At 43.1% G+C, this 23176-nt stretch overlaps 1 protein-coding gene across 1 annotated transcript; it reads right to left on the reverse strand.

Moving 5' to 3' along the window:
- Positions 1-744: 744 nt before the first annotated feature.
- LOC122746254 (zinc finger protein 345-like) lies at positions 745-22844 on the reverse strand. Its single transcript, XM_043991724.1, has 6 exons — positions 22488-22844; positions 19358-19402; positions 14714-14840; positions 12922-13017; positions 5645-7100; positions 745-853 (listed from the first exon to the last, which is right to left on the reverse strand). Exons 2-6 carry the CDS (start codon positions 19388-19390, stop codon positions 745-747), a joined length of 1821 nt encoding a protein of 606 aa, XP_043847659.1. The 5' UTR covers positions 19391-19402; positions 22488-22844.
- Positions 22845-23176: the final 332 nt, after the last annotated feature.

The raw sequence follows: 23176 nt of genomic DNA on the forward strand, positions 1-23176 counted from the left end.
TCAATAAGATCCTGTTAGGTTTTGTGTGGTTTTCGTATAGAAAGGGAAATTTTGAATTACATTACTGGGATTAAAAATACCAAACCCTATTATATTCCACAGGGATCCTCCTGAGTAAAAAGTCTCATGGACTGGGATAAGGGTAATCTGGAAGTGAAACTAGGAATGAAAGATAGAAAATTTATGGAACTGTCATGGGGTGCAGAGCACCCCAGAAGTTCTCTGGGGCACACCAAGGAATCTTCTCCTTGAGAAACTAAACCAGAGGACAGATAAACTGAACCAAACCGGACTGAGCTAGCTTCGGATTCCTACCCTTCATTCTGGTCTCCCTTACCCTGGGGAGATAAATTTACTTTCCAGTCTCCTGTTCGAGGAGATTTGGTACCTCTGAGCCATGTGCTTTGTGCCAAATCTCCCCATGAAAAGTCCAAGGATTTCTTTCATGGTTTCCCTCCCCCCACCCTTCCCTTCCCTTGCTCCTAAATAAACTATCACCTTATTCTAACTAAGTTTTGTGTGCAAGAGGGTGTAATTCTTTAAAGAGGAATTCCTAAGAACCCCAACTCCCACCAACCTGTACCCCATTTTCCCACCATATCAGAACTTTGTTGTGAGGAAATGGGGGTTGGGCTCACCTCAGTCTTCAAAAGGTCTGCCCCTCCTCCCCACCACCAGCAAACAAAATCACATGATTCAGGGAAGCCCTAGGCTGTACACCCTAGAGCTGCTCCTGACCTGTGTCTATGTGGGGGAGAAGTTGAAGGTTGTCCCTATGTGGCCTCCCCGTTGGCTAAGGAACACTGCCTTCCGATTGACTAGTTTTAGCTCACAGGTTGTAATCCTTGAGTAACTGGGGAAGAAGGGGAAGGGCCAGTGATGTTAAGAGATAAAAAGGCATGTGAGCTTTCATTTTGTTTCCCATTCCACTAGGGAATGGACCCTACTCACAAGAATGAAAATAAAGGAGACTTTGGCACATCACCAACACTGAGTTTTGGAGTTCTATTCCTCACATTTGTTACAAGCGACACAGAACTTCCTTTAGCTTGTCAAAGGCCTGAAAAAGGATCATCTGATTTCCAAACGTTGAGATTTGAAATTAGGCTTTGTAAGGGGGGGGGTAAAAGAACCCCCAGGTTCATTTAAGCCCCATAGGGGCCACCAATCTGTAAGGGCCAAATTTAATGTGGGAAGAGTTAATTGGGAGGCTAGCTGCAATATTGGGACTCAGAAAACAACAGGGGACCTCTAGGTCTTGAGCCTCCTCTCTTCCACACTGCCCTTCTCCCACCAGACTCAGCTGCTTCGAGTTTAGTTCTCTCTATCCCCCTGCATGTCCACTTTTAACTTTCTCACCTGCCGCCATGAACTCTTGTCTCTCTCTTCTTCTTGTCTCCTCCCGACCTCTCTTCTCTACCTCCCAGAATAAAAAACCCTTCACTCACAGGAAACCCAGGCCGACCACTCACACACCCCAAGCTAATTCACTGGCACCCCTAGGGGTGGTGCCCAAGGTCGGCTGGGGCACGAGGTTTCCTTGCATACCACCGCTTGGTGGAGGGGGCCTGGGCTTGGATTTTCCATGCATACCTCCACTGGGCAGAGTTAGGGTTAGTGCATACTCCTGCTGGGTGGAAGGAGCCATGTGGGGCAGGCCCTAAGCTTTCTAATTTTAGCCAAAGATGGGGTCCACAAATCACAAACAATTGTTACAGCTTACACCACATCTTGCCCAAAGATTTATCTTCTTGGTACCTCTGGAGTAGATTGAGCCAGGAGACCATGCAGTGGGAGATGCCAGCTCCTCCCACACTCCTGCTTTGCCAGGTGGACCCTCACCTTCCTGTTCCCTCACATTTTTCAAATCCTAACACTACCCATTTCTTGCCACATTCTCCATGCTATTGCCATTTCAACCCTTCTCTTTACAACTTCCCACCTAATTGCCATAGTTCCCACTGGATCGCCAGACACCCAGCTAAGCTACCATGTTGGAAAGCCACCACTGAGCACATGGAGGCAGTGGTCCTGCCCCTTCCCAGCAGACTCCCCTTCTCTTCTGGTGGCTGAGGCTCAGCCACTTCCTCCCATGACCCCACCTCTTCCCCCTCCCTTGACCCCCATCTCCCACTCCTCCCATGGCCATGCCTCTTGCTCCTCCCACCATGGAGGACATGAAATTTCCTACCCCACCCCTCCACCCACCCCTCACCTGGGGGCTAGTCAGGTGGAGACTCTAGATCCCAGCAAGTTGGTTCCTCCACCCATGCACACTGCCATGGCTTCCACAGCCAACAAGCCATCCTGTCATTCTGACCTTTCCTGAGCTTTCCTGCTCCAGGTCTTCTCTAGCTTTAGAAAGAACACAGGACCCTGACTCCACCCTACCTCTACAAGAGACCAGAGTGGATTTTTTGATAGCCTATGTGGGATAAATCCCCCCAAATTCTAGAGAAGCTCATTTCATTTGTAGCCATTTTGTGGATCAGTTTTTACCAGTAATTAAGTACTTCGTGAAGTTTAAAGGAATGGCACATAAAGGTACTGAAAGGATAAACAAAGGGAGAGAGAACAAAGAGAAAAAACAAGGGAAAATTACTCAATTACCAGAGAAAGAAAAGATGGAAGAGATCAGAGAGGAGAAACTTGAACTGAATAAAGAGGGTCAAAAAAAGAAGCAGGTACTAAATGCTACCACCCCTGAGGAAACAAACACAATACCAAGTATTTTAGCTGCCTTCCAGGAAATTTCTGGTAAAATGAACCAAGTGGCTGAGACATGCCATTGGCCTTCATGAATAAGTTACTACTGCCATAAGCATAAGTGTAGAATAAGACAGCAGGACCTTAGAATAAGGTTTGGGGGTTTTAGAAGCTCCCAGAGAGGGCAAATACTGTTGATGGAGCAAACCAGACTTTGAATGTCCACCTCAAATGCTGCATAAAGGTTTCTTGTGTTATGGCATCCACATTTGGATTCAATTGTATGGGTTTTTACTATCCTGGAGATTGTCCTTTTCAAAAGATGTTTTAAACTGTTGTATTTAAATATGTTCTGATTTTTCACAAAGGGAAAAGCTGTGGCCAGTGCATACTATAAAGAATAGGTTGGTGATTTATACATAGCTTATAAAAAAGGGATTCATGGACAGCTTACACTGATTCCTGCGCTAATATGATTTTAACTATTAATACATTGATAGAAATCATAGAGTAATTAATAATGTTGTTAGTCATTTACATTTGTCATTTACTTTCTGTGTGATTATGATTATGTACTTGTAGTATTATTATGAATTATTGTATATTAAAACTATATCCTGAGTCAAGAAACAAATTCACATTCTTTGCTATCATCATTATCCTCAATAGTTAACTCAGTATGAGTCTTTGATTATGGGAACCTACCATATTTGAGACCCTCATTGATTTTATTCTGAGTCTACCACATATGATCATCATAGGAATGCTGCATCACTCCTGAGCCAATGAACCATGGTGCCAGCAACCCTGAGTACCTGCATGAATAGTAGGTGGTGAACTGCCCTGGGAAAGGCTGGGAGATTTGGGCAAGGGCTGAGGTAGGATTTTCCTAGTTTAATTTCCCCAATCCCACCTAGCTGGTTTCAAGCCTGGCACGCTGCATTTGGCTGTCTGCAGAGCTTTCTGCCTGAAGCTGTCATGAAGTTTGGGAAAGATCTACCTCCCTTACTCACTATTCTTTTGTGGTAACTTCCTATAATCACCTCAGATCTGTCATATGATAAACACAATATTGCATTTGGCCTTGGCATCTGTTACCAGCTGTGTTAGATTCTTTAGTTTCTCATAATGGCATGGGGATAATTAGACACATGATGCAAAGAGTGATGAAACCAGGATATGAATTCTTTTCTCAGTTAATATCAACTGTCTCAGTGCTGTATTGTATCAGCATGACTTGCAGACTATTTTGCAAATGCCTTAAATAGACATGTACTTGTTTTAGAAGTTACTATAACTGAAGTTAATCTGACAACTTTTATATGTTAATGATTTTGTATTAGAGTACATCTTAGAAACAGGAGTATGAAATTCCTTAGTGGGACCTCATCCTCCATACAGGGGATTGAAATAATGTTAAGTGTAAAAATTTGGGTTCTAAATTTTTGTTTTTATTGTCATTTCATATGTAACAACTGGACAATACATAATTGTAAAATCTCTACAAGATTCTTAATTTCTTTAAACATATAGTTTTGAGAATGCTCAAATATGATGTGGTTATTGGCAAAATTATTTTAAGTCATCTTCAGATCAATTTTGTAGATTTTCCAGCTGAGGAAGAACATCTGAAAAACCTAGCAAAGACTTCTCTGAGATCATGGCCAGTATACAGAGCTATATCAAGATGATATCCTGGGGGCAGCTAGGTGGCTCAGTGGATAAAGCACCGGCCTTGGATTCAGGAGTACCTGAGTTCAAATCCATCCTCAGACACTTGACACTTACTAGCTGTGTGACCCTGGCCAAGTCACTTAACCCCCATTGCCCCGCAAAAAACAAAAAACAAAAAACAAAAAAAAGATGATATCCCAAGAATCATCTGAAGGAGATGAAACTTCCAGAGACTTAAATAGACATTTTCTTTTTTGTTTTCCTTTTTCCTGTTAAATACATTATAAAGGGGACTGGCCTTTAGTTTTGTCAGTGTGTCACTCACTTTTCTTTTATTCTCCTTCACATTATTAATCATCATAAGCCCCACAGTTAAGAACCTTTTGTAAATTATTTGTAATATTAGCACACTGGGGATTGTGAGAAAATAATTATTAATAATTTCTCAGAGCCAACCCAGAGACAATAGAAATCAGACTAACTCAGTAGAGACAATAGAAACCACACCTACCTGAAAGCCTTTGCCCTCAGAGGGTCTGTCTTTCACTAGACCCTGAGGTCAGCAAGGTACAGCTCATTTTGATATGGACCACCCTCAGGTCATGTCAAGGAATGGACTTGAATAATGCTAGCCAATTAGCTTTGAAAAGTATGCAAGAACTACTCCTTCCCTAGGGAAGGAGGAACTGGGGTGGACCAAGCCTTCTTGCCTTCCCTCTCTCTTGAGCTTGGGACCCCTGTGAGCCACACTTTCTCTTCTCTTTCTCTCTCTCTCTCTCTCTCTCTCTCTCTCTCTCTCTCTCTCGGTAATGGAAAACTTCTGAACTCTGCTTAGAGGAATGTGCTCTCTCTCTCTCTCAAACAATATGGTGCTGGGTGGGTGTGGTTTTTGCTTGTGTTAAATTCAGTGAATGCTCTCCTAACATTATATATGTAGCAATATCTTAGAAACCTTAGCCCAATAATTTAGAACAGAGACAGGCTGGCCCCAATATTTCAAACACAGTAGCTCTGTAATCCATTTCAAGGGCTTTCCTCAATCATATCAGTTATAAGATTTCTATTTCCTATGAATTCTCTGAGGAGAAACAAGGGCTGACTTTATATTGAAGGCTTTACCAGATTACATTCAAAAGGTTTCTCTCCAGTATGGATTCTCTGATGTTCAGCAAGATTGGACCTCCATCTGAAAGTCTTTCCACACTGATTACATTCATAAGTTTTCTCTCCAGTGTGGATTCTCTGATGTTCGGAAAGATTGGACCTCCATCTGAAAGTCTTTCCACACTGATTACATTCAAAAGGTTTCTCTCTGGTGTGGATTCTCTGATGGTTAACAAGAGTGGACCTCCCTGTGAAAGTCTTTCCACATTGATTACATTCATAAGTTTTCTCTCTGGTGTGGCTTCTCTGATGTTCAGCAAGATCAGACCTCCCTGTGAAAGTCTTTCCACATTGATTACATTCATGAGGTTTCTCCCCAGTGTGGATTCTCTGATGTTCAGTGAACTTTTGTCTGATTTTAAATGTCATCCCACACTGATTACATTCATAAGTTTTCTCTCCAGTGTGAATTCTCTGATGTTCAGCAAGATGAGACCTCTGTCTAAAAGTCTTTCGACATTGATTACATTGAAATGGTTTCTCTCCAGTGTGGATTCTCTGATGGTGAACAAGATTGGACCTCTGTGTGAAAGCCTTTCCACAATGAATACATTCATAAGGTTTCTCCCTAGTATGGATTCTCTGATGTACCATGAGATTGCATCTGATTTTGAATGTCTTTCCACATTGATTACATTCATGAGGTTTCTCCCCAGTGTGGATTCTCTTATGTTCAGTGAACTTGTGTCTGATTCTAAATGTCATTCCACACTGATTACATTCATAAGGTTTCTCTCCAGTATGGATTCTCCGATGTTCCGCAAGATGGGACCTCTGTCTGAAAGTCTTTCCACATTGATTGCATTCAAATGGTTTCTCTCCAGTGTGGATTCTCTGATGGTTAGCAAGACGGGATCTCCATGTGAAACTCTTTCCACACTGATTACATTCATGAGGTTTCTCTCCAGTGTGGATTCTCTGATGGTGAACAAGATTGGACTTCCATTTGAAACTCTTTCTGCACTGATTACATTCATGAGGTTTCTCATCACTGTGGATTCTCTGATGGTTAACAAGACGGGACCTCCATGTGAAAGTCTTTCCACACTGATTACATTCATGAGGTTTCTCCCCAGTGTGGATTCTCTGATGTTTAATGAACTGGTGTCTGATTCCAAATGTCATTCCACACTGATTACATTCATAAGTTTTGTTTCCAGTGTGTATTCTCCGATGTTCAGCAAGATGGGACCTCTGCCTGAAAGTCTTTCCACATTGATTACATTCAAAAGGTTTCTCTCCAGTGTGGATTCTCTGATGGTTAACAAGATGGGACCTCCATGTGAAACTCTTTCCACATTGATTACATTCATAAGGTTTCTCTCCAGTGTGGATTCTCCATTGTTCACCAAGGTGGAACCTATGTCTGGAAGACTTTGCGCACTGATTCCTTTCATATGGTTTCTCCCTAGTGTGGATTCTCTGATGTGTTACAGCACAGATTTCTATTCTAACAAAGTCAGAAGGATCATTATTCATGCATCTTTGCTGATCAGTTTCTTCCACAGAAAGGCTTATCTCGGCTGAAGTGTCTTCTATTTCAAGTGTAATCTCTCCTAAAAGGAACAAATAAACATACATACAGTTGCATATATACACACATATATAATTATATCCCCTTCCCTCTACAGGCTGAATAAAAAGTGGTTTATATTCTGTTTCCCCCTGGCAAAGAGAAAAGTCTTCAAACTTAAATGGGTAGAATCAACCTTTTGAAAATGTCATTAGCTCACATAAAGATTGTTTTCAACATTCATTTTTTATAAGATTTTGAGTTCCAAATTTTTCTCCCTCCCTTAAAGAACAAGCAACCTCATATAGGTTATACATATACAATAATATTAAACAAATTTCCACATTAGTCATATTGTGAAGGAATTGTACCATGAAGGAAAAACTACAAGGAAGAAAAATAAAACAAAGTAATTAGTATGTTTTGATCTGCATTCATATTTCATACTTTTTTCTCTGGACCTGGATAGCATTTTCCATTCTACATCTTTTGGAATTGTGGCATTCTCATCACATTCACAACTCAGGCCATGAGTTCAAAATAATTCAGTATTTTTTTTTAGGGGGGGCAGGGCAATGGGGGTGAAGTGACTTGCCCAGGGTCACACAGCTAGTAAGTGTCAAGTGTCTGAGGCTGGATTTGAACTCAGCTACTCCTGAATCTAAGGTCAGTGCTTTATCCACTGTGCCACCTAGCTGCCCCAAAATAATTCAGTATTGACCCAAATACCAACAGCTGAGACTAGAACTCAAACCTTGTTAATGGGCATGCTCTATCCATAAAACTAGACAAATTGTCTCCACTTGGAATCTTGCCTCTTCACGTTCACTGTCAGAACTTTCAATCTTCATAAACATTATGCCATTTGGTACACATATAGGAAATATTACTATTATTTCATAATCTAACTTATCTGTAAGCATAATGTAATTTCCCTGGTGATAAATTTGAATCTTGCTTTTTCTGCCCCAACATCTGAAATCACATGATGAATGCCAACACTTTTTTACATTTACCTGAAGCATGAGAGATTTTTTTTTCTGGCTCAGTACTTTTTGGGGGTTAGCCATTACTTATTTTTTAATAATTTATCTTTAAATCTCCAAGCTCACTAAAACAAAAAAAGAATTACTTGTCATAAACACAACTTTCTGAAAATATATGTATCATATATGAATTTGAATCCATCATCCTTTTCTAAGAAAGTGGACAGGATGCTTCACTATTAGTCCTCCTGCATCCCTTCTTCAACATTAGTAGTTCACAAAGCTCTTGGAGGTTCTACACAGGGGCCCAAGGGGCTGCATCAAAATTTTGTTGCAAAGATATTTTCCCTCTGGGACGACAAACATGCACATGATAACCATAACAGGATTCTTTCTGCAGTGATTCCAAACCATCATGATCAGGCATATAATGCATTTGGTGATCATGCAATGACTACATCATACTCTGACTGCTTCAGTGGTTATTCATGTGCAAATTGTCACAGACATGCACAGACTCCCATTGGCTGTCTGTCAATACACCTCAGTAGTTCTCTCATTCTGGGGGTGCCTTGTACTTGCATCTCATCAAAGCTGTTACCACCAGATTCAGATACTACATAAGTCTGCATACTTGCCCCAGGGATCGCAAGCTGAAAACCATGATTGCTAGGCATGCACAGTAGAAGCCATAATGAAACCATCGAGGACCCCCACAACCTTTCTACAAAAACAGACCTTAAACTGCCACTCATTGCAATGCTGAGGCATTTTCTGATTTGACCCAATCTTCCACTTATGTTACTGTTTTCCCAGTGGTAGAAAACACAAACTGAGCCTGAAGCAATTCTATCCTTACAAAGCGGGTTCTAAAGATAAGTAATATGTGCAACTGACCTTCCAATCCATTTATCATTTAATATCCTACTTTTCATGAGCCAACAGAAAAAGAAATCTTTTATTATATAGTAACCAGCAATTCATTTTATTGACTGGATAAGAAGCTAAAAACAAAACATGCATTTCCATCCCTCAGCAAGAGAGCTTGGCCAACTCTCCCACTTTCCACCCCATGTGTGTGTGAACCTTTTTACAGTATTCTATTTAAAATATACCTAGTGGTCCAGTGCATAGAATGCTGAACCTCGAGACAGGAAGACACGAGTTCCAGCCTCACTTCAGAAATTTGCTGGTGCTGTGACTCTGGTCAAAGACCTCTCTTTGCCCCAGTTTCTTCATCTGTAAAATGGGCATAATAATAGCACCATAATATTGATATATTGCATGGCACATAGTAGGTGCTACGTGAATGCTGTCTACTTGCTAGAGTGGGACAGAATTCCAGGCGAGGAGTCAGAAAGATGCATCCTCCTGAGGTCAAATCCAGCCTCAGACACTTACTAGCTGTGCGACCACAGGCAAGTCACTTAACTCTATTAGCCCCAGTTTACTCAGGTGTCAAATGAGGTAAAGATGGAAATGCTCAACCACTCCAGGATCTCTGCCAAGAACACCCTAAATGGGGTCACAAAGAGTGAGAAAAGACTGAAAAAGGACTGAATAAGTGTGTGCTGTTATTTTTAACATTATTATTTTGATTTCTGTTTCCTCATTCTGCTCTCCTTAAACCATTATTATACTCCCTCTTTGTATTCCCTTATTTCCCTGTTGAACTAAATGCCTGTCCCTTCCAACACTCTTCCTTTTCCAGTAGACCAGTTAAGAGTGAGGTTCACGGGGCAGGTAGGTGGCACAATGGATAAAGAACTGGCCCTGGATTCAGGAGGACCTGAGCTCAAATCCAGCCTCAGACACTTGACACATACTATCTGTGTGACCCTGGGCAAGTCACAAAACCCTCACTGCCACACACACAAAAAAAGAGTGAGGTTTATGAGCTGTTGCTTCTTCTCAAACCATCACCATGTTTGCATAGTAGACTGTGAGCTCTGTGACAGCAGGGACTGTCTTTTACCTTCCTCTGTATGCTCAGGGTTTAACACAGCACCAAAAACAGAAGGTGCTCAACCAGTGTTTACTGATTGCCTGACAGGGCCCAGGGCTGATACCAGGCCACGATGCCCACATTCAGGTCTCTCTCCCAGTTGTCAGATGCATTTTCTGGCCTTATCATGTATCATCTCTTTTTCACACCCAATCATCTTTAAGTAGTCACCTTTGTGAGGTTCTAATCCTGATGGAATCTGACCAGACCCAGTAGTGCTCCTGAAGGATTTCATAATATGGCACACCTGGGAGTCTTTACCTCCCAGCTCCCCAAACTGGGGAGGGGTGGTAACCTCCATAATCCTCACCAATGATTCTCCAAGAATGGGACAGAGATGGAGCCAGAAAAGGACTTGAGCTGAGGGTTTAGGCAAAGCTTAGCCTTGGATAACTTACAACTAAGGCAGTAGTCTTGTCTCCTCCTCATGTATTGCTTTTTTTTTTTTTTATGAGGCAACCGGGGTTAAGTGACTTGCCTAGGGTCACACAACTAGTAAGTGTTAAGTGCATGAGGCCATATTTGAACTCAGGTCCTCCTGACTCCAGGGCCAGTGCTCTATCCACTGTGCCACCTAGCTGCCCCCTCATATACTGCTGAATGGAGAGAGAAAAAAATCATGAAACCAGGCTTCCTGGGTGCAGTACAAATTTAAGTGCATCACCTCAGATGGGCCCCCACTGTGGCAAGGAAATGCTTTGCCATCTTCCTAACTGACTCACCATGCCACTAGGCATACCAGCTTTTCCAAATCTTTTCAATCCCACCCAAACCTCCCTTATTGGCTTGCTGCCACCCCCGCCCCCACCTTCTCACCTGAGAATTTGGCCTCTTATTTCACTGAAAAAAATGAACCTTTATCAAGAGCTATCTCACCCTCCTCATCTCACATAAGTCAGGGGCCTCCTTTTCCTCTCTGACCTCAGTATTAGACACGAAGATCAGCTTTCTGCTCCCTAAAGCAAATCCCTTTAAATTGTGCAAATAATTTCATTGCAGTCTGTCATCCACCTCCTGGTTCTCCTTTTACCATGTCCAAAAGGAAATGAATCCTCTTTCTCCCAACCCTCCTTTCCTGCAACATTCCTAATGCTCTCTGAAGCATCCTCCCCAGAGCCCAGGCTCACAAATGAAGTACTGTGTATGCCTGGACTCCACAGTCACACTCCCTACCTCCATGTTCAATCTGTTCCAAAGTCCTGTGATTCCAGCCATGTAACAGCTCTCCAAGACAGTCCCTTCCCTCCCCAAACTGTCACTGTCTTGGTTCAAGTGCTACTCACCTCACACCTGAGGTATTTAGGGGCCTGCTGGTTGGTCTGGCTGCCTCATCTCCCCCCAGTCCACTCATTCCTCCCCACAGCTGTCAAGTTCATCTTCCTAAAGCTCTCACCTGACCAGGTCACCACCTACTTAACAACCTCCATGGGCTGCCCAGCAAAAGGATCAAATATAAAACCCTCTCTGGGGCTGCTAAAGCACTTCTCCCCCTACCCCTCTGCTACTCTTCTAGGCTTCTTTCACCCTATTTCCCCCATATATGCTATATATACTCCAGTGGTGAGGGCTTCCTATGTCTTCTGTCACTCTACTTCCTGACACCATGGGTTTCCTCCCTATCCCTGTTGCCTAGATTTGTGAGTGAAATTTTCCCTACCCCTCAGATATGGGCTAGAATCAGTCTTTCCTCTCATATAGACTGTAAATGCTCTCATACAGAATAGACTGTAACTGCTTTGTCTTCTTATACATTAAGCATTCTCCTTTAAACCTTTAAAGGTCTGTGGTTTGGACGGACCAATCAGAGTAAAGGGCAGAACTCCCAAAATAGCCACTTGGGAATTGCTCTGGACCAGTCAGTACTGGTAGAATAAGAAATAAAGCAAAACCTGGATAAAAAGCCCTCAAAGTTGACCAAGTGGCAGAATTGTTAATAGCTAGGTCCAAGGTGTCCACTTCTAAGTCTTTGGATGGATTTTCTATTGCCACAATGTGAAGTCATGAGCTACATATCTTAGCAATGATGATAATATAGATAATGTTGGCGGATGCAATGCGAGGAGTTTTGTCTAAAAATAGTAGAGTATGGATACTCTTCAGCCCAGTATGGGTATAAAACCCAGGTTCTGGCTCTGCTTGTGGTCTTTGGGTCCAAGACGAGAGACCGGCTTTATTGTGACACTGGTATCCTCTCTCAATAAGCCTATTTTCTATGGCTTGGAGACTTTGCTCTTTATTTTTCTTCCTTGGAATTAGAAATTTTCACGACATAATGCTCACCCTGGCTTCCCAGAAGCCCTAGCTAGAGCCCCCCTTTTCCACACTAAGCCTTTCCCATTCCTCCTTCACTTTAAGGCCTTCCCTCTCTTGACCAGCTCCAATTTATCTGTCCATAGGGGGCTTCTACATAGCTGTTGGTGTGTTGTTTGCCCCACTAGACTGTGAGCTCCATGGGAGATGGGGACAGCCCTTGCATCTCTTTATATCCCCAGTGCTCAGGGCCTGGCATGTAGCAGGCCCTTCAGTGTCTGGTGACTTGAAGGTCTAAGAAAGAGCTCATATTGAATGGCCTTAGACTTTTATACTTTCCGGAGAGTTTCATGCCCAAATTACAAACAGTGACTTCTTATAGGATCATAGCTTGATCCCTGGAAGGGAGTTCAAAGGCCATGAAGTCCAGCCCCCTCATTTTACAGATGGGAAAACTGAGGCTCAGTGGGTCAAGGGATTGGCTCAGGAAGTTACTGCTAAAAATTTCTGAAAAAGAATTCCAAGGCAGGTTTTCCTGCCTCCAAATCTAGCCATTGCTTTACCACAACACATTGAAGCCTCTTGCAATCACAAGTCTCATATACTGCTTTCACCTCACTCACCTGGACAGCAGCGCCTCAGGCCTTCTTGCTCCAGGATCGATGGTGCTTCCCTTTGCTCAAAATAAAAGATCACATCTTCTCTGGGAACAGGAAGCCCTGGGCAGGGAAAACCAGTTGGGGATGAGCATGGAAGTGGTAGCCACATGGCACAGTGGATAAAACACCGGCACTGGATTTAGGAGGACCTAAGTTCAAATCAGGCCTCAGAAACTTGACACTTACTAGCTGTGTGTCCCTGAGCAAGTCACTTAACGCTCATTGTAATGCACCCCCCCCCAAAAAAAATAACAAGAGAATGAGCATGGAGAGAAGCTTCCTTCTTTAAGGAAAGGGGTGTGGATACACTGCTGCTCCATTTTGAGAATCGCTCCATTATATTCAGACATAACAGTGCTTATAAAGCAAGTAACCCAGGAAAACTCATGCTTGTAAGTTCAAATCTGGCTATAAGCCCAGGATAAAATAAGATGTGCCACATTAGCCTGTTGTCCAACCTGTTCTGAGAATCAGCCAAACCCTCTGCCCCCTTTCTGTCATGTTCCATTCTGGCAGACACTCCTAACCCCCAAACCAGGTAAAAAACCAGTATTGTGCCAGATCAGCCTTGAGCCCCAGCTACAGGGACCTTGATGGGTCAGCTTTTATCCCATCCCAGTACCCTGCTCCTCACTCCTTTAAATCTATGTAAACCTTAGGTGCTGTTCATTCAGGGAGTGTTGGCATCTCCAGGTGGGAGTCTCCTGCTGGCAAACTCCAGAAACCCCAGCTGGTCCAAATTCTATTTCTCCTCCAATCTCTTCTTCCTGCCAATGACAGGAGCATGCAAGCAAGGACCACAGGATGGTTCCAAGGATACCTGAAGGATTGTTTTGATAGCATTTATGTTAGGGAGCTTTAAGGAGAGGCTGGGGGGAAGATCATGGTCTTGGTACATCTTCTTCATAGAAGGATGGATTCATTGCAGAATTTCCACTCTCTAGAAATTAGAGGCAGCTGATAGAGCAGCAGTGGAGAGTCCTGGGCCTGGAGTCAGGAATGCCTGGATTTAAAGCTGGCCTCAGACAGTTCCTAGCTCTGTGCCCCTGGATAAGTCACTTAACCTCTTTGGTTCAATTGCCTCAACTGTCAAATGGGTATAATAATAATAATATCACTGAACTTGGAAGATTCTTGTGAGGATGAAATAACACAATATTGGAGAGAAAGCACCTGGCAAGTAGCAGGTACATAGAAATGCTTCTTCCCTTCCCCTTCTTTCCTACCATCTCTGCTGGAGTGTTAGGGTAGTAAGAAGGAAGCTGAAGGACAAACCTGCCACACTGGCCACAACTATGAGCTGTGAGTGACCAATGTATGCTTGTTAAAGGGAAGAATATTCCCCAAACTAGAACCCTCCCAAAGGGAAGGGGTTTCAAGGAAAAGCAGCCTGAGCAGTTTGCAGAGATTTGGCAGATAAAACTCATGTCCAGGTAGAGGCTAGACTAAATAACCTGAAGCTACCTAGGACTGCTAAGATTAGCTCCATGTCTGAGAATCTTCAACACAAATTAGATCTTTGACCTGAAGCTACCTAGGATTGGTAAGAGACAGCTTCCACAGCAACACAGGAAACCCTCAGGTTCCTATCACACAATGCAAAGACTTTCTATAGGAGAACCAGAAAGCAGAAGGCACCTGTCTCTTGGACACAGGAGACCAGCACTCTTCTCACTCTAATAATTGATAAATGCTTCAAACCCTGCACATGAGGGAATGAGGATGTTCCACTTGACTACAGGGGAAGTGTCCTTACCCAGGGAGAGCAGGTTCTGGGCATTCTCCAGTATGACTTCCTTGTACAGCTCCTTCTGAGGAGGGTCCAAGAGGCCCCACTCCTCCTGGGTGAAGTCCACAGCCACATCCTTGAATGTCACCATCTCCTAAATCATCAAAAGTCATAGGACAAAGAGCTGAAAGACACTTCAGAACTAAACAGTCCAAGTCTCAACCATGTACAGGAAGAAATTTGAAGCACAAAGAAGGGATTTGCCCAAAGGTCATACCCTTTATGAGTGTCAGAATCAACCCTTAAAACCAGTCAGTAGGGGGGCAGCTAGGTGGTGCAGGGGATAAAGCACCGACCCTGGATTCAGGAGGACCTAAGTTCAAATCTGGCCTCAGACACTTGACAGTCACTAGCTGTGTGACCCTGGGCAAGTCACTTAACCCTCACTGCCCCTAAAAAAAAAAAAAATATGCAGGGCAGCTAAGTTGGCACAGGAGATAAAGCACAAGCCTGGATTCAGTAGGACCTGAGTTCAAATGCGGCCTCAGGAACTAGCAAGTTCCTGAGCAAGTCACTTAACCCTAACTGCCCCGCAAAAAACAACATCAACAACAACAAAACCCCACACATATGTACCAAGTTGTATAGCATACAAATTCTTAGATATTAAGTGAGTTACAGGAAGAAAACAACAGCAATACTATACTAGTTGGGGACCTCAACCTTCTGTTCTCAGAACTAGATAAATCTAACCCTAAAATAAATAAGAAATTAAGGAAGTGAATAGTATCTTAGAAAAGTTAGCTATGAAAGACCTCTAGAGAAAACTGAATGGGAAAAGAAAGCAATATACTTTTTTCTCAATGGTACATGGCACCTACACAAAATTTGACCATGTATTAGGGCATAAAAACCTCACAGTCAAACGCAGAAAGGCAGAAACAATAAATGCATCCTGTTCAGATCATGATGCAATAAAAATTACATATATTAAGGGTTATGGAAAGATAGACTAAAAATTAATTGGAAACTAAGTATTCTCATCCTAAAGAATGAGTGTGTCAAACAACAAATCATAGAAACAATCAATAACCTCATCCAAGAGAATGACAACAATGAGACAACATACCAAACTTATGGTATGCAGTCAAAGTAGTTCTTTGAGGAAATTTTATATCTCTAAATGCTTACATGAATAGAGAAAGAAATCAATGAATTGCAATGCAATGAAAAAAGCTAGAAAGAGAACAATTTAAAATCCCCAATTAAATACCAAATTGGAATTCTGAAGATCAAAGGAGGGTAATAAAATTGAAAGCAAGAAAATGGTTGACTTAATAAATACAACTAAGTACTGGTCTTATGAATAAAACAATAAAATAGATAAACCTTTGGTTAATTTCATTAAAAAAGAGAAAGAAAACCAAAATGAAAAAGTTGAATTCACCACCAATTAACAAGAAATTAAAGCAATAATTAGGAGCCAATTTGCCCCACTATATACCAGTAAATCTGACAATCTAAAGGAAATGGAAGAATATTTACAAAAATATAAATTGCCCAGATTAACAGAAGAGGAAATAAAATACTTGAATAAGTCCATTTTAGAAAAAGAGATTGAACAAGCCATCAATGAAGTTCCTTAGAAAAAATCTGTAGGGCCTGATAGATTTACAAGTGAGTTCTAAACATTGAAAGAACTGTTAATTCCAATGCTATGTAAACTATTTGAAAAAACAGGAGGAAGTCTAGCAAATTCCTTTCATGACATATATATGGTGCTGATACCTAAAGCAAGAAGAGCCAAAACAGAGAAGAATATTATAGAACAATTTCTCTAATGAACATTAGCAAAATATTAGCAAAGAGATTACAGCAATTTATCACAAGGATTATACACTGTGAATGGGTGGGATTTATACCAGGAATGCAGGTCTGGTTCAATATTATGAAAACTATCAACACAGTCAAACACATCAGTGACATGATGCCTAGGTAATAGAGACTAATGGGTGAAGTGGTCCCTCTTGTCAGTCACTTGTAAAGAGGTGGAACTTAAAAGCAAACAAAAGAAGGAAGCATTGGTGGGGAGATGTTGGGGAGCTTGGCGAGGAGGGGGGAGGGGTGCAGCAATGCTCAAGATACCAGGGTGCCAATGAGTCAACCTGAAACATAGAAGATGACAACAGGGCAGGTGATTTACTACTTTATTCAATTCCATGCCTATTTTTGTAAAGAAATGATATATATAGTAGAGCCCAACCCCCATAGTCACACTGATACAGATCCAGCCCCAAGAAGGCCTCTCCAGAGAGACCCCCACCCCCCACCCCCTGAGCCTCTGAATCATCTGCAGCATCAGTGTCATTTGGAACTAAGCTCATGGTCTGGTGAGAGGGCTGAGCCCTTGGCAGGGGGGAGATTACATGGGTCTCTACTGGTGCTGAGACAGAACTTAGGTTTTTTACCCCTGCTGGGAACCAGGAGGTAGCCTTGAATAGCAGTGGCCCAAGTGGGGGAAGGGCACAGGCTCATTGGAGCTGACAACAACAGCACACAAAGCTGCTTGATTAGCAAGCTGGCCTAGGGTCATCTATAGACCAGGGAACAGGCCAGGTGAGTGAAAAACCTGCCCTTCCTTAAATCATACCAACTGGGACCCCCTGAAGCTTGGGACAGTGCAGCCTGGAAACAGTGCCCTACCTTAAGGAGCTGAAAATCAAGTAAAAGAAAAGCAAGATGAGCAGACAGAGAAAGGTGAGGACCAGAGAAAGTTTCTTTAGTGACAAGGAAGATCGAGGTGTACCCTCAGAAGAGGATGGCAATGTCAGGGCCGCTATATCTAATGCTTCCAAGAAAAATACAAATTGGTCTCAGGCCGTAGAGGCACTGATAAAGGACTTTGAATTTAAAATTAGAGAGGTAGAGGAAAAAATGGAAAGAGAAATGAGGGTGATGCAGGAATGACATGAGAAAAAAGTCAACAGCTTAAAAAGCCAAATGGAAAAGGAGAGACAAAAGCTCTCTGACAAAAATAATTGCCCAAGAATTAGGATTGAACAAATGGAAGCTAGTGACTTTATGAGAAACCAAGACACAATAAAGCAAATCCAAATGAATGCAAAAATAGAGAGCAATGTGAAATATCTTCTTGGAAAAACTGCTGACCTGGAAAATAGATCCAGGAGAGATAATATGAAAATTATTGGTCTACCTGAAAACCATGATCAAGGAAAGAGCTTAGACATCATCTTCCAAAAAACTGTCAGGGAAAATTGCCCTGACAGTCTAGAAGCAGAAGGTAAAATAGAAAATGAAAGAATCCACTGATTACCTCCTAAAAGAAATCCCAAAAGGAAAACTCCCAAGAATATTATAGCCAAATTCCAGAGATCCCAGGTCAAGGAGAAAATATTGCAAGCTGCCAAAAAGAAAGAATTCAAGTACTGTGGAGCCCCAGTCAGGATAGCACAAGATTTAGCAGCTTCTACATTAAAGGATCATAGGGCATGGAATATGATATTCCAAAGGGCAAAGGAACTGGGATTACAACCAAGAATTACCTACCCAGCAAAACTCAACATAATCTTTCAGGGGAGAAAATGGGACTTCAGTGAAAAAGAGGAGTTTCAGGCATTTATGGTGAAAAGACCTGAACTGAATAGAAAATTTGACTTTCAAATATAAGACCCTAGAGAAGCATAAAAAGGTAAAGAGGAAAAACAAATCATGAGGGATATTAAAAAGGTTAAACTGTTTACATTCCTATATGGGAAGATGATACTTCTAACTCATAAGAACTTTCTCATTATTAGGGCAGCTGAATGGAATATATTTAGATTGGGGGAGGGGAGTCAGAAGCAAACCCCTTTTGAAGAGGGATAGGGTGAAAGATAGATAATAGAGTAAATATCATGGGGAAGGGAATAGGATGGAGGCAAACAGTTAACAATAGTAATTGTGAAAAAGAGAAAAGGGGGGAAAATTGTACAAAAAATATTTATAGCAACTCTTTGTGGTGGCTAAGAACTGGAAATCAAAGGAATGTCCATCAATTGGGAATGACTGAAGAAGCTGTGGTATATGATTGTAATGGAGTGTTATTGTTCTGTGAGAAGTGACAGGCAGGATGATTTCAGAGAAACTTGGAGAGACTCATTTGAACTGATGTATAGTAAAGTGAGCAGAACTGGGAGGACACTGTGTACAGTGACAGCAGTATTGTTCTATGAGCAATTGTGAATGTCTTGACTAATCTCAGCAATGCAATGATCCAAGACAATCCCAAGGGACTAATGAGGAAGCCTACTATCCTCTCCCAGAGAAATAACTGATAGTGACTGAACACAGACTTTAAAAAAAACAGCACTTGTAGGTTGTACATATATAACCTATGTCAGATTGGTTGCTGTCTTGTGGAGTGAGGAGGAAAGGGAGGGAGAGAGAAAAATTTTGGGACTCTAAATCTTATGAAAATGAATGTTGAAAACTACCTTTATATGTAACTGGAAAAAATAAAATAAATGGAAATAAACAATAAATCAATTAATTAAATAAAAGAAAGAAAGAAAGAAATGATGTATAAGTAAGTAATTGCCAGCTTTGTAGACAATCTCTAGGTCTATGGAAATGGCCTGGATTGCTGATGTTAGTTGGATGGACTGGACTCACCTGGGCTGGGGGTCTGCTGCTCCCAGGAGCCATGCTCTCTCAATCCTGTGTAAGTAGCAAAGTAACCAAAGTGACTCCATTTTGTAAAGTTTCTCCATCTTCTCCCTAGTTCTTATCTGTTATGGTCCTAGCATACCCAGTTTTCTGAGGTAAATAAAAAGAACCTTCTCCTTGAGAAACTAAACCAAAGGACAGACACACCTAACCAGTCTCCCCTACCCCTCCAGGAGATGGGATTGGGTGTGGCTCCTGCCTTTGTAGAATGAGGAGCAGACAGATAGCTTGAGAGATCCAGAGATGTTCCTCACCCAACTTCCCCCAGCCACCACCGATGGGGGATGGTCCTCCCCCAATAGGGGAACTTTCCACAGTCAGAAGATCACCTTGGGGCAGCTAGGTGGCACAGTGGATAGAGCACTGGCCCTGGAGTCAGGAGGACCTGAGTTCAAATCCGGCCTCCATTACTTGACACTTACTAGCTGTGTGACCCTGGTGCAAGTCACTCAATCCCAATTGCCTCACTAAAAAAAAAAAAAAGAAGATGATGATGATGATCACCTCATCAGACCTCTATAAAAGTATTGGGGGGGGGGGGGGCGCTAGGTGGTGCAGTAGATAAAGCACAGGACCTGAATTCAAATCTGGCCTCAGACACTTGACATGTGCCAGCTGTGTGACCCTGGGCAAGTCACTTAACCCCCATTGCCCCGCAAAAAAAAAAAAAAAAAGTATTTGCTGGTCTGTTGCTCGAGGAGATCGGTATCTCAGAGCCATGCCTCTGTGCTATGCCTTCTCCCTATGAGAAGAAGTCCAAGGATTTCTCTCTTGGTTTCCTTTCCCTAAACAAACCATTATTTTTTTAAATTGGATTTGTGTGCAAGAGGGTGTAATTCTTTAAAGAGGAATTCCTAAGAACCCCTATCCTGAACCCTTATCCCAAACCCCTACCTGATACCAAACCCCTACCTATTTCCTCATAACATGATCTACCTCAGGAACCTGCTTCCCCCACCCTTTATGGACCCATGAATGAAGCAAACATCCAAAACTCTCACTAACAGATGAAATTGTTATGGGCCTAGGCCACCCCAGAAGTTTTCTGAGGTACATCAAAGAACCTTCTCATTGAGAAACTAAACCAAAGGACAGACACACCCAAAGAGATAAGTGGCACCAGAACTGAGCTAGTTCCAGGACCACCACCCTTCATTCCAGTCTCCCCCACCCCTGGGGAGATAAGATTAGGCATGGCTGCTGCCTTTGTGGCAGGAGGAGGAGAAAGATGGCTTGAGAGATATAGAGCCACCCCTCACCCAACTCCCCCAGCCACCACCAGTGGGGAATGGTCCTCCCTCAATAAGGAAACTTTCCACAATCAGATGATCACCCCCATCAATCCTCTATAAAAGTATTTGCCTGTCTCCTGCTCAAGGAGATTGGTATCTCAGAGCCACGCTCTATGCCATGCCTTCTCCCCATGAGAAGAAGTCCAAGGATTTCTCCCTTGGGTTCCTTTCCCCAGCCCCTAAATAAACTATTATCTTATTCTATTGTATTTGTGTGCAAGAGGGTGTAATTCTTTAAAGAGGAATTCCTAAGAACCCCAACCCCTATCCCAAGCCCCTACCCTATTTCCCCCATAACAAAATGTTTTAATTCTATGCCTTTCCAATAACCATGAGACAGTAGGGAACCACCAGGAAAGTTCCTCCCCACTTCTTTAGCTCAGCACAGAAAAGCCCATCTCCCCCAACCCATAATCTTAATCCCATGCTGACTGCCCCTGGGCTCACATTCTGGGGGATGGCTATTTGTTGTGCCTTATAATAAAACTTCTAATTCCCCTCACATTTTGGTGTCTGCACTTGAACTAGTAACTGCTTGGGGCAGTCTTAGGTCCTCTGCAGATTTAGTTGGGGAGGGAGAAGGAATCAGAGAGGAAGAGGTCTTTCCTCTCCTTTCCTAGGCAGGAGGCTGGCCTATGGGGATTTACAGAGGGTGAGGTCTCATAAGAACTAAAAAGGCCCAGACCCAGCCTACAGAGGAGATATTCTAGCCTACAGAAAAAAGGCAGGATCAGGGAGGGTCAGGCTTGCAAATGAAGATGGTCTGAAAAGGAAGACTACTTCCCTCTCTTATTCTTTCTCTCCCAATCCTACAGAGACTCAAGAAGCAGAATGGGTTCACCCCTAGATAGGATGAGACTAGTCAGAGCCTCAATGACCCCTGAGTCACAGCTCTCCATCCAACTGGTATTCTGCCCTCCCAGCATCCCCTCTCTCCAACTAACACACAGGCATTATCTAGACAATAGAGGGCTTGATCTAGGAGGAAGGAAAGCTAAGGAAACTTAATAGGGAGGGTTCTGGAATAAATCTACCAGGGAATGACCAGAGGAAGTCTGAGACTAGGAGACAAAACCCACTCTGGGATTCAGCCCCTTGTAGGGCACCTGAGAGCTCTGAGAGAAGTGGGGGCAGGCAAACAGGAGGGCTGGGGCAGTGAAGCAGAGGTAAGGTCTGGGAGGTATAGCTCAGGGAGGTCAGGGACACTGGAATGACAGAATGGCTCCAGGTGGACAGCTGAGCCTGGAAAAGCGAGATGACTCTGTCCTGAGGTGTAAATAGGAGCCAGTGAGGGCTCCTGGGAGCCTCTGGTAGTCCTCAGAATCCCTCAAGGGAGCCAAAGGCCTGGGATCTGAGAGGGAACCAGCCAAAGAGCCACGGATTCGGATAAAGGGAGCCAAGAAAGCCTTGGTTCCTGCATCCAAGGCGGGGTCTGGGGACAGGAAGGCGGGACTTCTGGATCCTGACAGGGGGCCGGGTCTGAAGGCAGAACAACTGAATCTGTAACCAAGAGGTGGGGGCAGGGAGAAAGGACACCCGAGTCCTGCTGGGAAGGCTTGAAGCCGGATACCTGGATCCCTATGGGCAAAGTCTGAAGTTGGGGAACATGGGACCCCACGGTAAATCTCTTGAGGGTCAGCCAGGATATTTAGGAAATGATTGGGAGCCTGAAAAAGACATAGGGGAGCGGGTCCAGGAGCCAGGCCTGGGAGGGAGGCGCGCTGCTGGCCGACCTGGAGGAATAACAAGACCCAATAGCAAGGACAGTCGTGGCTCAGACCTACCTGAAATCTGCAAACACAGCGCTAGCTTTTGGAAGGGAGAAGGATCGCAGTTCCAAGACTTCCGGCTTCCCATCAGCCCACTCTAGAAGACTCTTCCTAGTCCCAAGAGCACTGCCCTATCCAGCTCCGGAGACCCTCCTGGGGGTTGAGCCCTTTCCTCCAATCACACCCAGGGCCAGGCTCAAGGACTCTGACTGTTTCTCCTTCCTAAGCCCTGCCCCCATCACTTAGAATGCCTTCACTGCAATGATCCCTTCTTCCGCCATAAACTCCTCCCAGGACTCCAATCTCCACCCCCATGCTCAAACTCCACCTGGGGCACCGCCCACCAGGCTGGTCACCTCTGAGGGCTCCTCCTCTCCAGTATGTACACCACTTCTCTCCCTCCCAGACTCCTTCAGAGCAGAAAGACCGCCAGGACACAACTGCAACTCCAGACTAACTGAAAGTTAATCTGGGCAAGTAAATCAGACCTTGATGCAAAATACACTGACGGGCATAGGATTAGGAACTGTAAGAATAAGAAGAAAATGTATTTGGGTCAAAATTACTCTATTCTATCTTGAATGCAATCAGAAGTGATTTTTCTATGTAAAATAGTTCAGATATACAGTGAACTGAATTGATGTCATTTGGTGATTTTGTTTCATGTTTTAAATCTATAACATTACTGTTATTATGCTTCTAAC

Source organism: Dromiciops gliroides, chromosome 3, assembly GCF_019393635.1.
Source record: "Dromiciops gliroides isolate mDroGli1 chromosome 3, mDroGli1.pri, whole genome shotgun sequence".
Classification (NCBI taxonomy): domain Eukaryota; kingdom Metazoa; phylum Chordata; class Mammalia; order Microbiotheria; family Microbiotheriidae; genus Dromiciops; species Dromiciops gliroides.

What these genes read in the sequence shown, in the direction of transcription:
- LOC122746254 (XM_043991724.1), bottom strand. Translation starts at nt 19,390, where the DNA reads ATGGCTCCTGGGAGCAGCAGACCCCCAGCCCAG. An exon ending in GCAGCAGACCCCCAGCCCAG is followed by an intron (nt 14,841 to 19,357) that starts GTGAGTCCAGTC and finishes TTGATGATTTAG; the next exon opens with GAGATGGTGACATTCAAGGA. An exon ending in GGAAAGACTTTCAGATGGAG is followed by an intron (nt 854 to 5,644) that starts GTCCAATCTTTC and finishes CTTCTTCCCCAG; the next exon opens with TTACTCAAGGATTACAACCT.